At 44.3% G+C, this 16,156-nt stretch overlaps 3 protein-coding genes across 4 annotated transcripts; all 3 read right to left on the bottom strand.

Moving 5' to 3' along the window:
• Positions 1–7,389: 7,389 nt before the first annotated feature.
• LOC129752903 (uncharacterized) lies at positions 7,390–10,184 on the bottom strand. The gene is made up of 2 exons (XM_055748691.1): positions 10,008–10,184; positions 7,390–9,906 (listed from the first exon to the last, which is right to left on the bottom strand). Exons 1-2 carry the CDS (start codon positions 10,182–10,184, stop codon positions 7,390–7,392), a joined length of 2,694 nt encoding a protein of 897 aa, XP_055604666.1.
• Positions 10,185–10,189: 5 nt separating this feature from the next.
• LOC129752902 (uncharacterized) lies at positions 10,190–12,534 on the bottom strand. The gene is made up of 2 exons (XM_055748690.1): positions 12,439–12,534; positions 10,190–12,367 (listed from the first exon to the last, which is right to left on the bottom strand). The coding sequence occupies exons 1-2, from the start codon at positions 12,532–12,534 to the stop codon at positions 10,190–10,192; spliced, it is 2,274 nt and encodes a 757-aa protein (XP_055604665.1).
• A 20-nt stretch (positions 12,535–12,554) lies between these two features.
• LOC129755189 (uncharacterized) lies at positions 12,555–16,144 on the bottom strand. Of its 2 annotated transcripts, XM_055751561.1 has the most exons (3): positions 15,850–15,865; positions 14,305–15,395; positions 12,555–14,240 (listed from the first exon to the last, which is right to left on the bottom strand). In XM_055751561.1, the coding sequence occupies exon 3, from the start codon at positions 13,516–13,518 to the stop codon at positions 12,577–12,579; it is 942 nt and encodes a 313-aa protein (XP_055607536.1). In that variant the 5' UTR covers positions 13,519–14,240; positions 14,305–15,395; positions 15,850–15,865; the 3' UTR covers positions 12,555–12,576. The 2 variants fall into 2 exon arrangements, with proteins under 2 accessions (XP_055607536.1, XP_055607535.1); XM_055751560.1 differs by having other exon boundaries at positions 14,305–16,144.
• Between the last annotated feature and the right edge of the window lie 12 nt (positions 16,145–16,156).

The following is a 16,156-nucleotide window of genomic DNA, read 5'->3' as shown; positions in this document are numbered from 1 at the left end:
TCCGTAGTGTCGGTGTACGATACCCAGCATACTACACGAGATGATTTGAGTTTCGAATATCATCTCATGTAATATGCTGAAACCTGAATACCATGTATAAGCTGAAACCACCAAACGTTTTACGGTTTTCGTCACAAATTACCGAAAAAAATTTTTTGCTAAATACTATCGCATTTCTAGAAGACGCCTCAATAGCAGAGGCTCAATCTACAAATAAAAATGTGGAGCTGGATCAAATAATTTAAACTTTATTTTCTGTTTAATGGCAACATGATACCGTCTCGTGGCTTTTCAAGGAATCCCCTAATCCCCTCCCCTCCCCTACATTCTGTGGACAATGGCCATCTGCCACAGGTGACTGGAGGAAGGTTGTCACAGCCACGGGACCTGGAAGTAAAGTTAATTTTTTTTGCTAAAGTGCAGAAAATAAACTCATCCGATGTACCATTACTGGAGCTGCGATCAAATTAGCAATCCGTTTCATGCGAAGCGCTGCTGGTGATGTCCCAAATCCGATCGTCTATGTGCGTTCAAGTGCATGCATGTAGGCCAACGAAACAATAAAAAAACGGCTGCTCCATTGCTCAAAAAACGCGAAACCGAAAATGCCGAACAATGGCGACGACTGGCCGATTAAAAGATAACCATCACACTCGAGCGCACGAAAGAAGTCGAAACGATTAATTTCGGTTGCAAGAATGAGAAGGAAGACCCGGAGTGCCAAAAAATGACAATCGAATTTCGACGTTCGTCTTGACAGCTACACTGTTTGCAGTTTAATTTCTGTAATTTTTACCGAAAATTGATGGCATTGAGATTTGTTTACATTAAAATAAAAGAACTTCGGTAAGTCAAGAGCCGATTTACTGAACTCGGTAAAAACTAAACGTCAGATTGATCAATTACCGAAAATTTTTTAATTACAGAACTAGTTCTGTAAAATGAATTACCGAACTCGGTAATTTTAGTTTACTGTGTAAAATGGGTATTAGCTTATTTGAGACTTCTGTTGTACGCAAATTCGACCACTGTGCGTCAGAAAAACATTGATGACGGATCGATGATGATTGATAAGATAGGTGTAGAATTGTGTACAGAATAGGTATAGAATTGTGTACAGAAATTTGTGTCAGTGTATGATGAATGTTTACACCATTTTGTTCTGTTATGAACTCGGTTTAGCTAGAAAGAGTTTGTGATCAAATTGATTTGGAGTAATTTGAGTGATTACGGGCACTGCCGCTTATTGGAATGTTTAAGCGAAACTCTAGACTGGATCTGTAAGTAGAAAAAGTAGAGAAAAAGATCAAGTGCTTATAGGAAGCTTATATTTAGATCGAGTGCGTGTGCCGTTGAATCGACAGGAATTACTGAGCAAATTGATTGAGTCCATATGTACCGTAAGTAACCGAATTTCGGAAGGAGAGCAAAATTTAAATGTTTATATGTTTAAGTTTAATGTGCTGAAAGCCGTGTATTGTGGAAAGAAGTTGGCCAGTCTGATCTCACGTGACGTAAGTTTTTAGATTTAGTTTAAAGCCTAGTCTAATAAGAAAATTATTTAATAGGACCTGATAAAAAGCAGTCGTAGTAGCCATCAAGGAAGTAATCTTGTGTGCAGTAGGAAACTTTGAATGTAAGCAACCATGTGATATGTTTTTTTGCATCTAATTGTAATTCAATTATAGCTTTGAGTCCTTTTGAATCCATCACTACAAAGACTTGTTTCCCTACCCTTGAGAATTCCGAATAACAACTTCTTTCTCCTTCAATTGAGAATGCAGTTAGGGAAGACGGAATCTCATATATGTATGATTGTTTTGCATAAACCAAAAACTTATCTAACAAATGGAACCAAGTATGACATGGGAACAATCATTCAATTTAGCAACTGGGGAAGAATTTGGCATAGGATTATATTTGTATACACGGAATGTTCAATCTTGATCACCTTCTTCCAGGTAGGGGATAGGTAGGAAGAGCGGCTCCGATACAAATTTTATAGCATAACTCGACAACTAATAAAGCAAACGAAACCAAATTTGGCATGAGAGGGTATTCGAACACAAGATATGTTTTTCCGATAGTTAAGCATCACCACCATAAATCAGTGGAACAATATAGAGCGAAAAGAGGGCATTGATAGAATTTGTTTAATATTTCGATAACTTATCGAGAAAATAGAATTAAATTATCATGGTAGCAAATTTGTGTACGAGCAATGTTTCTTCGATGGTTTGAGAACCCCTTCTCTTGCCAGAGGGGAGACATACAGTGGGGAGAGGGTCACCCATTTTTTGAATAATTCGAGAACTTATCGAGAATGGAGCCATATATGACGGGGGATCATATTTGTATAGAAGAAGTGTTTTTCTGATGTTATGAGACCCACCGTCCTTCAATTAGGGATATAGAAAAGGAGGTAATTTGTATGATAATTCGAGAACGAATAGTTAAAAAAAATGTCCCATTTTGTTACTAAAAATGTGTATATGATAGTTTGAGATAGTTTCATATTTATATAAAAAAATATTTTGGCATAAGTTATAAACTTATGAAGCAAAGAAATCCAGAGTCATAAAATGGATTAAAACACGGGTATAAAAAAAAATTAAGATTTCAAAATAAAAAAAAGTTGCAAATTCATTTTCAAAAAAACATTTAAATGATTTTGAAATTGAACTTAAAATTTAGTGCAAACAAATAACAAGTGAAATAGCTAGATACCACAAGTTTTAAAAAATTTTGGAAGGTGTAGCAGAGCACACCGGGTCAGCTAGTAAAAAATAAAAGACGGTTAGAAATTAGCAGGATATAACCGTTTTTTAATTCCCAAAATCGCTTAAAAACTGTATACACATGATCTGTGATATAAAGGTTAACGCTACAACATGCAATTATGATATCTATAACACTGCTGATAACAAAATTTATAACAATTAATTAATTTTCTTTCTATACAGAATTCATTCGAATATTTTCTCTCAACAATAATCCATTGTTTTTATAAAAGCAATAGCAGAGCAAAATTGAATCCACCAGTATTGTACTTCTCCAGATAAGCTATCTCCTATAAAACCATTAACATACTCGATTGTTGACAACAAGTGCGGAGGATTTGCCTAGAAAAAGGAATTCGAATTATTCTAGAATGCTCAAACATGAATTAATATTTTGCTGAAACATAATTCCGTTTTTTGTTAGTAGGTAATAATTGGCTTGCTAGGAAATCGATTCAATCCACCAAGACTATATCTGTACCAACACATGAAAAGGATTTATCTCCATATATGGCGAATCGAGAATCACGCGCTTGAAATAAATACAACCTATTTTAAATCGCTAATTAAAAATCACTTGAAATTTTTGCATTTTTTTTAAAGACAAACGATTTTTAGAAGCATCCTCTATATGTTAGAATAGACAAATATCAATTTTCATGTAAAAACAACGCGCTATCGTAGATAGAACCTAGCTCACGTAATATTTTGTCGAAACCTGTTTATACACCCTTTGCTATTTTCTTATTTTTAGCTTTAGTTATAAGCTTGCATTCATTTGCAATTATGTTTTTATGTTTAATAACGAGTAAAATAGATTATTTTGAGTTTTTTTGCGGAGTAGTAGCGAAAAATTGTTCCGGAGTAAAGGGTGTATAACAGTGTAATGGCAGTTCTGGTTTTAAAATGTTCATAGATCCTTTACTCAAATTGAGTTTTTAATGTAACGGAATATTATTTTCTCAAAAGGGTTTTACCGTTAAGTAGTGCAAATGTTGACCTATCATGAGGTACCGAAAATGGTTTTTGTTTACTTTTGGAGATAGATCCTTTTCACGTGTTGGTACAGATATTATATTTCTTACCTGTATTACAGTATAAATTAAGACGGGTATTATAACGTCAGCAGCTACATGACGTTCTGATGTCATTGAAAGTAGTGTTACGAGGCTTTTTATACACCTGAAATAAGATAAATGTTTTTTCAATCAAGCAAAAAGAAAATCAGATAGCTGAAACACCGAATGTGATAAAACTGATTGCAGTTTAAATTAAATAACTAACGGAAAACAAGACTACATGAAATATCAGTCAAAGGAAGATACTCACTTTATAACGCATTCCACTTTCTCTTGTGGTGTTCTATAAGCCGAAATAAATAAAAGCTGTCGCTGAGCGTAGGGCCATGGCGATTCATTTAAATATGCCACGGGGATGCTTAATTGGGCATGCGTAGGTGTTATATATTTCGACAATTTATTTATATGATCTGACAGAACCCTGAAATATTGTAAATTAAAATTAGTAAAGCTAGATTTTTTTTATATTTTAAATGTTCTTACTGGTCTCGTGATAAATCACCATCATCATTGGGAAACATTACGGAGTAATATAGCCTTTGCAGCAGGATACACTCTAAACATTTCTTAGATTCAATTTGTTGCCAAACTATAATGTACTTCAGAGAGGAATCATTTTGTAGTTCGTCCATCAAGGTTTTCATAAATTCCTGCAATAGATCTAATTTCTCATCGACCACAGTAATACGCATGAATTCTTCGTGAAATTTTTGTAGGCCGGTCTCTCGTTTTTCCAGAAACATATTGATGCAAATCATAACTATTTGTCGTATTGAAGCTTGTGTCTCTTTTTCAAAATGAGATTTCGATGAAGCTAGGTTACCAATGGAGGCCAGCAAAATTTGTCGCGCGGTGATTAGATAGTGTATATACGATTGTCGTTTTGTTGAATCTTCATAAATATCCTTCAATAAAATCTGTTGAGTCTCAGTATTGAAAGCATTAAGGCATCTGAATAAATCAGCTATGCTCGCTGTCTGCTGAAGATTTTGATCGCTGAGCGCCTGGGCTTGTAATATACGCAAGTATTTAAGCAACGATGAACCAGCATCGCTCTAAAAACAAAGAAATTTATTATTTTTAAATCTATAGTACAGTTTAGTCAGATGAAAACAATTTTCTTAGAACTGTGAGGCGAATCAAACATAGTTCATCATGCTGTTGATTGGTCCAGTTTTTGCGTGTTCTGTGCGATGGTGATTGAGAGCAAATATATTACGGTTTCGAAGTCGTCTTGTTGGCGCGTAAAAATTTAATTTGTGGCGTGTAAAAAAGGAATAAAGAATGCTGAGCGTGCAGGAAAAATCACTAAAGAATACTGAGCGTGTAAAACCGCCAAAAACGTCAAGTGAGTTTCCGGGGAAAAAGCGAGTCGGTCGGTCGCCACAACAACATCGTGGCAGTGCGCGTGAGACCTGATTGCGGGCCAAAAATTCAGTGCGAGAGCCGTTTCAAGCACATCGGGAAACATGTATGACAAGCAACTAACCCCTTGCGGTGCGACATTAAAAAATGCATATTGCTTGCAGCACATACGCGGAGAGAGCGGGGCCACGTCAAGTGCACATCTTACCAACGTGCACCGAGTCAGGTGAAAGGAAAAAGCCAAGGTAAAACCCGTTGCTAAAAAGCCATTTCCACCCTTCTATATAATTCTAAATTACCCGTAGGGTACCCAGTGCCGAGAAAGTCGGAACTCTAGGAATTTCGGGCCTGGAGAAAATAAAAGAAGAAGCAAAAGGGTCGCTAAAGGTAAATTGGCGAATTATCAATGAAGTGATCTGGCAACTAATACGGGCTCTCATAGGGGCGGCCCTTTTCCCCTTATTTCTCCTTCTCACTGATCTCTCAGGCTTTTTCCGATCCGCATCGGTGACATAAAACCCCGGAAACCACCGTCGAAGGGCCTCCACCGCCGCAGCAGACGATCATCGGGGGGGAGCAGGCGCAGAAGTTCCTCGCCGCATCCGTGGCGTGACCACAGCCGAAGCAAGGGTCCTCTGACCGCCGCAGCAAGGCGATTATCGGGTGCAGCAGCCACCGAGGTTTCTCGCCGCATCCGTGGCGTTGCAGCCGGAAGCCACCGCCGAAGCAAAGGGTCCTCTGACCGCCGCAGCAGGCGATCGTCGGGTGGAGCAGCCGCCAAAGTTCCTCGCCGCATCTGTGGCGTGACCTCCGCCGAGCAAGGGTCCTCTGACCGCCACAGCAGGCGATCATCGGGTGCAGCAGCCGCCGAAGTTCCTCGCCGCATCTGTGGCGGGACCACCGCCGAAGCAAAGGGTCCTCTGACCGCCGCAGCAGGCGATCATCAGGCGCGGCAGCCGCCGAGATTCCTCGCCGCATCTGTGGCGTGACCACAGCCGGAGCAAGGGTCCTCTGACCGCCGCAGCAGGCGATTATCGGGTGCAGCAGCCGCCGAAGTTCCTCGCCGCATCCGCGGCGTTACAGCTGGAAGCCACCGCCGAAGCAAAGGGCCTCTGACCGCCGCAGCAGGCGATCATCGGGCGCAGGTACAGCGAATTTCGTCGCCGCATCAGAGGCGAGAGACATTGGAAGTCCAGGCCGAGGAGGAAGGAGCATGTTGCAACCTTGTGAAACGAGTGAGTACACGCTATTTCGGGGATAATGGGGGGTTGAGTTTTCTGAATGTTGCCCAATACACGTAAAGTTTACCTCAGCTTGATTTTTTTGATTGTGGCACCGACCACAATCAGCCTCCATTACAACACCAGCCGTGAGATCCGGCGGCGAATGAGTCGTGCATACTATAAACTCCACAAGCAACTGCGGTTAAGAACGTCTACGGCGAACCCAGTATCCAGAAGGTGGCGAACGGGACGGATACACTAGACAGGATAGCAGCAGGGGTGCAATGAGCGAGGTGGTTAGAACAAGTGGAGCGTGATCTGGCGAATGTGGGATGCCCGAGAACGATTGCCATGGACCGAATGAATTGGAGGAATTTTGTCCATCAGCTTATGTCGTCAGACGGTAAACCATGTAAATAAATTGTTGCGCAAGCGAACGACAGACAGAAGAAGTAAAATTCCGGTTCGATAACAATCTTTATTATCTGGTAGATGTGTTATTAAATCCCTTTGAGGAAGACAAATGAAACCCCAATTAGGCTAAGTGATTTTTAACTTGTGTGTACATTCGTGTTCGGGTATCTTAAACATTCGTTTTTATGTTTATAGTAATGTTTTCCACTTACGTTTAGTGTCCTTCAACTGTACCTGTGCCTGTCCTCGCAAGTAGCAACGATCCGTACTGTTTATGACTGCTAAATTAACAGTCACTTTTTAATTTGTTCGTGCAATGTTTTCAATCGACCGTACTAATCGTGGTAGTCTAATCTTCACTTCTACTCTCACTAGCTATTCGATTAACTTTCCCTACACGAAACGTGATGTTGTTTGTTTTTGTCGTTTTCGCGCTTTTCGAACGGACCAAGGTGATCCATAAAAACCTGGTGTTACTTTTCGCTGTCAGTTGACAGCAAGTATCGATGGTAAGTGAGAAGGTTGTTGTTATTGGGGAGGTGCGTCACTCTGCACCGTCGTGACACTCCTCCTCGGTACGCCACTGTCGTCCTGTGGCTTACCTCCTGTTGCACCGACGTCTAATACAGCAACCTTGGTCGCCGGTCTTTCCAAGAGCCCCTTCGATGTCTGCACTGTCACGCGACGAACCTGCCCGTCTTGGGCTGCGATCGCTTTGACCACTCGTCCTCTTGGCCAGTAGTTCCTAGGGAGATTTCCGTCGATGATGATCACTAGGTCACCTTCTTGGATGGGTTTCACGGGCTGAAACCATTTGGTCCTGCGTGTCAACGTGGGCAGATACTCGTTCACCCACCTCTTCCAGAACGTGTCTGCGTACTGTTGTGCCATCTTCCAGGAACGCTTCAGCACAATCGGTCTGTCGTCGAAAATGATCGGGGGCTTACTGCCGTTAGATGACCCTAACAAAAAGTGATTGGGTGTGAGGGGTGGTTCACTGTCGTTGTCGATCGGTATGTCGGTTAGCGGTCGAGAGTTCAGGATCATCTCGATCTCCATCAACATGGAACGAAGAATCTCGTCCGAGGGTAAATGCGGGGGGTCGAAGTCGTTCATAGTTCTCTTCACCGACTGTATCAGGCGCTCCCAGCAGCCACCAAAATGTGGAGCGGCTGGAGGGTTGAACGTCCATTTGGTGGTCGGGCTGACGAATTCCACCTTCAGACGTTCTTCGTCGATCTGCTTCAATGCCTCGCATAACTCCCTAGAGGCTCCGATGAAGTTGATACCCCGGTCGCTCAGGATCTCCAAGGGCGAGCCTCTCCTCGCGATGAAATTACGCAGCGCCAAGATGCACGAGTCTGTGTTCAGCGAATGCGCGATCTCGATGTGCACTCCTCTGGTAGTCATACAGGTGAGCAGGACTCCCCATCGCTTTTCGGTACGTCTGCCAACTAACACAGACATTGGGCCAAAGTAGTCGATTCCGGTGTACGAGAATGGGCGCTGATACGCTGCCAACCGGGCGGGCGGAAGGTTCCCCATCGCGGGAGGTTTCGGGTTCGCTTGTCGGATTTTGCACCGTTGGCAGTTTCTTCGGACTCGGTCAAACTCAGAGCGGAGACGAGGAATGTTGTACTTGAGGCGGATTTCGTTGAGTGCTGTTTGGTGGTTCTGATGATGATACGTAGCATGGTAATCAGCAATCAACAGGTTGGTAACATGATGTTGCCTCGGGAGTATAACGGGATCTTTCGTAGCCTCATCTGCCCATTCACAGGCACCGATACGTCCTCGCATTCGTAGAACACCGTGCTTATCGATGACCGGATTCAGTTTGTACAGCGCACTGGATTTCGGTAGAGTACGTTCCCAAGGTGAATCTTCTTTTACTTGGCTGCGAATCAATCGAACTTCGTCCGGGAAAGCCTGCTGCTGAACACATTGGTAGATCGTGTTCTCTGCCAGCTTCAACTCCTCCTGCGTCAGAGCGCCTCTTACTAGGGTGGTTTTCTTGACGGTGTTTTGAAAGTTGATGAAGTAACGATGTAGGTATCCGACGGACCGCAAAAGTCGTTTCCATTTCGAAAAACGTTCGAATGAAATGATCAGTGGTTTGGTTCCTTGGTGGTTTAGAACGCTGGCACGGATCTCTTCCATTGTCGTTCCATGATCTCCAGCATCGCCAGGCCACGAATTTTCGGGTTCTCGTAGGAAGTCTGGTCCTCGAAACCAACGACTTTCCGGCTGAAAGTCCGGCAACCTTTGCCACTTCGTTCCTTCGTCCGCTACGTTCTGCTTGGTCGGCAGCCATCTCCACTCTCCCACTTCCATCGTATCGAGCAGTTCGCTGATCCTGAAGGCCACAAATTGGCTATAGCGCCGATGATCAGACCGTAGCCAGCACACTACGTCGCGGGAATCGGTCCAGAAAATGCGTCGTGTGATCCGGATTCTATGCGAACTCACAATGCTGCCGGCGAGACGTGCTCCAACTACTGCGGCTTGCAGCTCGAGGCGAGGAATCGAGAGAAATTTCAACGGCGCCACACGAGTTTTCGATCCGATTAGAGCACACTCCACCTTCCCTTCTTCCTCGAATCTGAAGTATGCTACGGCAGCCATTCCATTCTCGCTGGCATCACAGAAGATGTGGAGTTCGATGCTGTTACTGGATTCAGCGGATGTCGTAGTACGGTAGCAGCGAGGAATCCTGACCTGTCGGACCTGCCGAAGCAAAGTTTCGATCCACGTCAGCCACTTTTCGGTTAGTCGTGCGTTGATCTCGTCGTCCCAGCCAGATCCGGAGCGCCAAATCTCCTGCAGCAGAATCTTGAGGTAGATCAGGAAGTTACCGATGAGCCCCATAGGGTCGTACACTGTCATCAGGGTTCTGAGGACTTCCCGTTTCGTAGGTATCCTGGCACCAGATAGCAGCTCCGCGTCGTGTTTCGGTGACAACTTGAATGTGAAGGTGTCGGTTGTAGTTTCCCACCACATCCCGAGGACCTTTTCTGTTGACATCTCCGGACCGACACTAAGGTTCTTTTCACGATTGGCTCTTCATGCAGACTTTTAACGACATAACTGGAGTTTGAAAGCCAGTTTCGGATCTCGAAACCTCCTTGCGCATGGATCCATCTTACCTCATCAGCTAGCTTCACCGCCTCCTCCTCGGTTTCGACGCTTGTCAGCATGTCATCAACGTAGTGCTCGTACTTGATACACTGCACCGCCCTAGGGTACTGCTCCTCGAATCGGTCAGCGTTTCGATTCTTCACGTAGTGTGCACTGCTTGGAGAACATGCCGCCCCAAAGGTCATCACCGTCATACATACACCTCGGGATCTCCGCTCTCATTTCCACTGGTCCACAGAATCATCTGGCTCCGCTGGTCTTGCTTCTTCATGGCGACCTGGAAAAACATTTCTCGAATGTCTCCAACGACGGCAACGCTGAACTCCCGGAACTTGAAGAGGACTGATAAAAGGGACGTTAGCTGATCGGGACCCGTAAGCAGATACGAATTGAGGGAAACTCCGTTGACCTTGGCTGCTGCGTCGAATACAACGCGAATCTTTCCTGGCTTGTTTGGATTCGTAACCGGAAATATCGGCAAGAACCAGTCGTTCGAATGTTTCTCCGCCTTTTCCTGAGCGGAAAGTCGTCGAATGTACCCCTTCTCCTCGTAGTCGGACATTTTCGCTGACATCGCGGCCGCTAGATCAGGGTCTCGCTTCAGCCGCTTTAGTAGACAGTCCAGACGCTTCAGGGCCATTCCTCTGCTACTCGGCAAGTTTATTTGGTCATAACGCCACAATAATCCGGTCTCGTAGCGGTTTTCTATCAGCCGCGTTTCGGTGGACAGGATCTTCAAAGCGCGCTCTTCATCCTTCGACAGCATCGACCTTGACGCTCCGGTAATCCCCAGCGACTCGATCGAAAAATACTCCTTAAGTGCTGCATTCAGTTCCTTTACGTCCTCCTTGACGCACGGGCGGATGTGGAAACTGTGGTGGCCACTATAATCAGAATTCCTCGCACCGGGCTCCGATGAACAGGGACCGTACAGTATCCAGCCGAGTCGTGTCTTGGACACCATTGGCTCGTTCTCACCTCCTTCAATGCTCCTCAACGAGCTTCCTAGACGGCAGTTGTTCATTCCGATAAGGATTCGCGGAGAGGCACTCTCGTATGACTGCAGCGGTAAACCTGCGAGATAGCTGTACTTCTCCACCATCTTTGGTATCGACACCGACTGCTTCGGAAGAGAAAGATCCCGAACCGTGTGGACCTCTGGCATCTCGAACACATCAGGCACTCCGCTGATTCCGGAAATCTTCACTGCTAGTACGACCGATTCGTTTTCTTCGCGGCTTTGACCACCAGTCCAGTCGAGGCACAGCGGATAGGAAGTGCCTTTCAACCCCAACTCCTTCAGCAGACTGTGCTCCATCAAGGTAGCAGACGATCCATCATCGAGAAACGCATAGGTGTTGACCTGCTTTCCCCTACCGTAGATAGTCACCGGAACGTAACGGAACAGGACTCTCCGCATTGCCTTGGAATGCATGTTGCAGCTTTCCGCAGGATTCGCCGGCTTACTATACCGCTTGTCGTCATGCAGCAAACTGCTGTGCTTATACGTGCACCCATTCTTTCCGCATGGCTCCTTCACCTGGCAGGCTCCATAGTGTTTTCGAAGGCACTTCCTACACAAATTCTGCTCCTTAACCACCGTCCAGCGAGATCCAACATCCCAATCAAGGAACTTCTGACATTTCTCGAGACCGCTGCAATCCTTTTGACACACGATGCAACTCCTAGACTTTGGTGCAGTACTAGGACATTCCATCGGTGGAGCGTCGATGCAGCAGCAAGTCTCCGAGTGCACGTTGATAAAGTTATCGTCCTTTCTACCACGTCTTTCAACTTTTGGAGCATTTACTGAAGGCAACGTAATAGTGCTCGCCGCCTGAACAACCATTCCCAGCCATTCGCCGAACTCCCAGAGCGTTGCCCTTGGCAATCCCTGTCGATGAAACGCCCAGCTCATGCTATAGGATGTCGGAAGTTTGCCAATCAACTCCTGGAGAAGAGACACGTCGAACATGTAGTCGTCCAAACCGGATGCAGTAATGGTGGCACAGACGTTTTGAACAGCCACGCCGAAGTCTATGAGCGTCTGCAGCTTCTCCTCCTTCGGTGGCGGCAATTCCCGGATCTTCTTGATGAACGAGAAGACGATAGCTTCGGGTCTCCCGAATAGGTTTTTCAACAACTCGATCACTCCTGGCAAATTCTGGGGATGCATCAAACGCCATCGCACTGCTTCCAAAGCTCTCCCTTTTAGGCACCGCTGAAGCCGCAGCATGTTCTCCTCATCGCTGAAACCACAGATCCTGCTGGAGCTCTCGTAGCTCGCAATAAAAAGAGGCCACTCTTCTGGATTACCAGCGAAACAGGGAAGCTCCTTGTTCAGAACATGCCGCGCCGAGATCTGACTCTGGTTCAACGTTGTAAACCCGAAACCACCTCCAACAGTTGTCGCTTGGGAATTGAATCCAACTCCACCACCCGCAGCACCATGTGGGCCACCAAAACTCGGCAAGAACGCCGTCGTTTGACTCCGTATTCCGGCACCACCTCCAGTCGCACCGCCCGCAGCACCATGTAAGCCACCAAAACTTGGCAAGAACGCCGTCGCTTGAGCCCTTACCCAACATCACCTCCAGTCGCACCGCAGAAACTGCCAACACTCGGTTGAAATGCCGCCGATTCTGGATTCAGGCCGGTACTTCCACTGGTCGGACCAACATTCACCGCCATTCGCCGCTGCAGCAGTTGCCGCCGCTCCTCGAAATGCTTTCGCTCCATAGCCTGCTTATCCTCCAACAGCTTCAACTCTTGAGCAAGAGCGTCGCAGCTCGCTTCGCCAGCATGAATCTGCGGCAGTGGGTTCGTCGTCGAACTCGCTAGAGGCCCGGCACCAGGTAACCATGCCATAGGTTGATTACACCGTACGTTGCTTGTCGCTCCACTGTTGATCGCTTGCGGGTTTTGGGTTGCAGAACCTCCCGCCGTAGATGCACTTTCTAATAAAAACATAGGTCGCTCACTCCGAGCAGCACCTCTAGCCGCTCCAACATTGGCCATCTGCGACGTTTGGTTTGCTCCCAAACCTGCTGCTGATCCACCGCGCAGGGTCGAAGTTACCTGCTCCATCACACGCTGCTCCGTATCTTTAAGCCTTTGCTCGTATCTCTCCCGTTGATCGTTGAGCTCCTTTGCCTGGTGCTCTTCCTTTTCTTTCAACATCCGGTCAAACTGCGCCTGCATTGCTGCTAGCTGCTTGGACACCTGCTGCTGCAGAAATTCCTCCAGTCTCGGATCCGTTGGTAAATTATTCCCCGACATTGGTATTGCACCGGCGTTGTTGTTGTTTTTGGGTGTCGACGTGCCAGCCGGAGGTTGATTAGCTGCGGCAACACAACTCTCGCAGATCCACTCCCGATCCTCAACACTCGAATCCTCACCAACACACGCAAAGTGAAACCACCGTTCACAAGAATCACACGCTACCATACGGCTAGTATCCGGCTGTTGACATAGTCCACAATTCGCACCCACCGGTGCAGTTCCCCGCTGTTTCGACATACCGACAAAATAAGCCCCCGATCGTAAACGGATTTAATAAAATGTTGCGCAAGCGAACGACAGACAGAAGAAGTAAAATTCCGGTTCGATAACAATCTTTTTTATCTGGTAGATGTGTTATTAAATCCCTTTGAGGAAGACAAATGAAACCCCGCATGAATCGGTATTATACAATAACGATTTCCATGATCTTCTTCCCAAGACACACGAAAGATCAGCTTTATAGTTTTGGATTATTAATGTACGATTAAACTAGTCTTTTTTTCATGGAATGGAATCGTTTGGACGCACTTTACGATACAGCGAACGGGTCGTTAAGTAGAGTAACCATTCATTTTTTTTGCTTTTTTCTACTCACAATGAGCGAGTTGTATCATATGTGGAATCTTCACTTAATGGTTTTCTCATAAAAAAAAACGATACAACATATCGTGTCCTTTAGATACAATTATTACTATGCAATAAACTATTGAAATGAAAAACAGTTATAAGATCTTTTTTATAGCATTTTATTCACAATTACATACATATAGTTTTTAAAAAAAACAAAAAACACATTTGTTATCGACTACCGATCCTCGCACCGTTGGAACCGGTGCTGTTTCCTAGCGGACCGGCCCAACATAATAATAATCTTCCGTTAACAGCGATCCTCAAGTTAATTAAATGTGGCCCAATTCCGACGTCTGCTTTTTGATCGGGAGACATCCGGCTGGCTGCGACTGGAAAAAGTAATTTTCAATTAGGAAAACTGAAAATTACAAATCAATAAATCAAGGTACTTACCCTCGCACAACTGGAAACTGGCGGCATCGCCAACCGATCCATCGCAACATCGAAACCGGTTCTGTTGCGTTCCGGATTTTCTCGAAAGAGTGAAATTTTCACGAACTGTTTCGCCGCGATGAATTTTATTTTCCTAATTAAAATTCAACCACGTGTAAAAGTGACAGCAGAAAATTTTGTGGTGCGTTGCTAAAATAATCGATTATTTTTCATGATTATTAACTGTATCTTTCAGGTATAATTTTGTATCTTATCGTCGCGTTGCCAAAATTACTAAATTTGTTTTTTGGAAGATTTATCTTATCTTTTAGGAATGGTTTTTTCTCGTTTCTAGCAAAGACACATAAGCAATGACCCAAAAGAAGTCGTAACTATTAATGTTATCAGAACCGAATAATTCGAAAGATCCATAGTATGGTTTTTAGCTATGCGGGACCCCAATTAGGCTAAGTGATTTTTAACTTGTGTGTACATTCGTGTTCGGGTATCTTAAACATTCGTTTTTATGTTTATAGTAATGTTTTCCACTTACGTTTAGTGTCCTTCAACTGTACCTGTGCCTGTCCTCGCAAGTAGCAACGATCCGTACTGTTTATGACTGCTAAATTAACAGTCACTTTTTAATTTGTTCGTGCAATGTTTTCAATCGACCGTACTAATCGTGGTAGTCTACACACAAAACTTTCGGGGCTCCACTTAGCAAAATTTCACTGTTACTTTCCGTTAGCAAAAATATTTTTTTACCGTCGATTTAGCAAAAAGCTAAATTTACTTGATTTTAGTAGTTTTAAAGTTTATCTTGCTTGATTTTAGTAAAACGAAGGTTGTTTAGCCGCTTTGTGTACAGACAGCAGCCGCCGCGTGTTGGGAGGAAAAAAAAAACAAACTGACACGATTGAGCGCGGTTCCGAAAGTTCGATTCTGGTGGTTTTAAAGGTGGCTAATTCAACTACGATATACTAGCCTAATCGACGCCGGAAGCGTACAGGTAGGGTCAATTATAAATTATACAGATTTTCCAACTTTTTAATTTCAAAACTGTTTATTATTTTTCTACCAGGTTACAACTTCAAAAAGAAATCCTCAACGGTCTGGAAATGGAAAGGGCCGAGATTGAAAGTTCAACGAGCTCCATCCGACACACAACTTAGTGCATTCGTTGGTAAGAATGGCATTGCATTTCGCTCGCCGGAAAGTGCGTCCCCAGGATCGGAACTTCTGTTCTACAAAGTGTTAATTTTTTTTGGAAAAATGTGAACAATAAATTAAAAGTGAATGAAATTTGAGTATTGTATTTAATAATCAAACATTCCCCCTAAATCTCCAGAGAAAAGCCCATAAATTTTGAAATTTCAGGTCCGGCGATCTTTTTCTCCGGTTTTTGCTAGAAAAGGGAGCAAAAATTGCGGCGGCTAAATTTTTCTCTCGTTTGCTAAAATTTTAGTTCGAAAAAATTGCTAAATTGATTGCTAAGATTTTAGCTGGTCAAATTTGAGCAAAATTTTGCTAATTTTCGGCCTCGAAAGTTTTGTGTGTAATCTTCACTTCTACTCTCACTAGCTATTCGATTAACTTTCCCTACACGAAACGTGATGTTGTTTGTTTTTGTCGTTTTCGCGCTTTTCGAACGGACCAAGGTGATCCATAAAAACCTGGTGTTACTTTTCGCTGTCAGTTGACAGCAAGTATCGATGGTAAGTGAGAAGGTTGTTGTTATTGGGGAGGTGCGTCACTCTGCACCGTCGTGACATAAGTAAATCAACGTACTTTCAGATAAAGTTAAATCCGCCTAACCAAAATATTAAGTCAAGTATGATTCTACCCGCATTTAAAGCTTGCAGTAAAATACTTA

Source organism: Uranotaenia lowii, chromosome 3, assembly GCF_029784155.1.
Source record: "Uranotaenia lowii strain MFRU-FL chromosome 3, ASM2978415v1, whole genome shotgun sequence".
NCBI lineage: Eukaryota > Metazoa > Arthropoda > Insecta > Diptera > Culicidae > Uranotaenia > Uranotaenia lowii.
The sequence above is the reverse complement of the archived record's forward strand: the minus strand, read 5'-3'. Positions and strand labels throughout refer to the sequence as shown.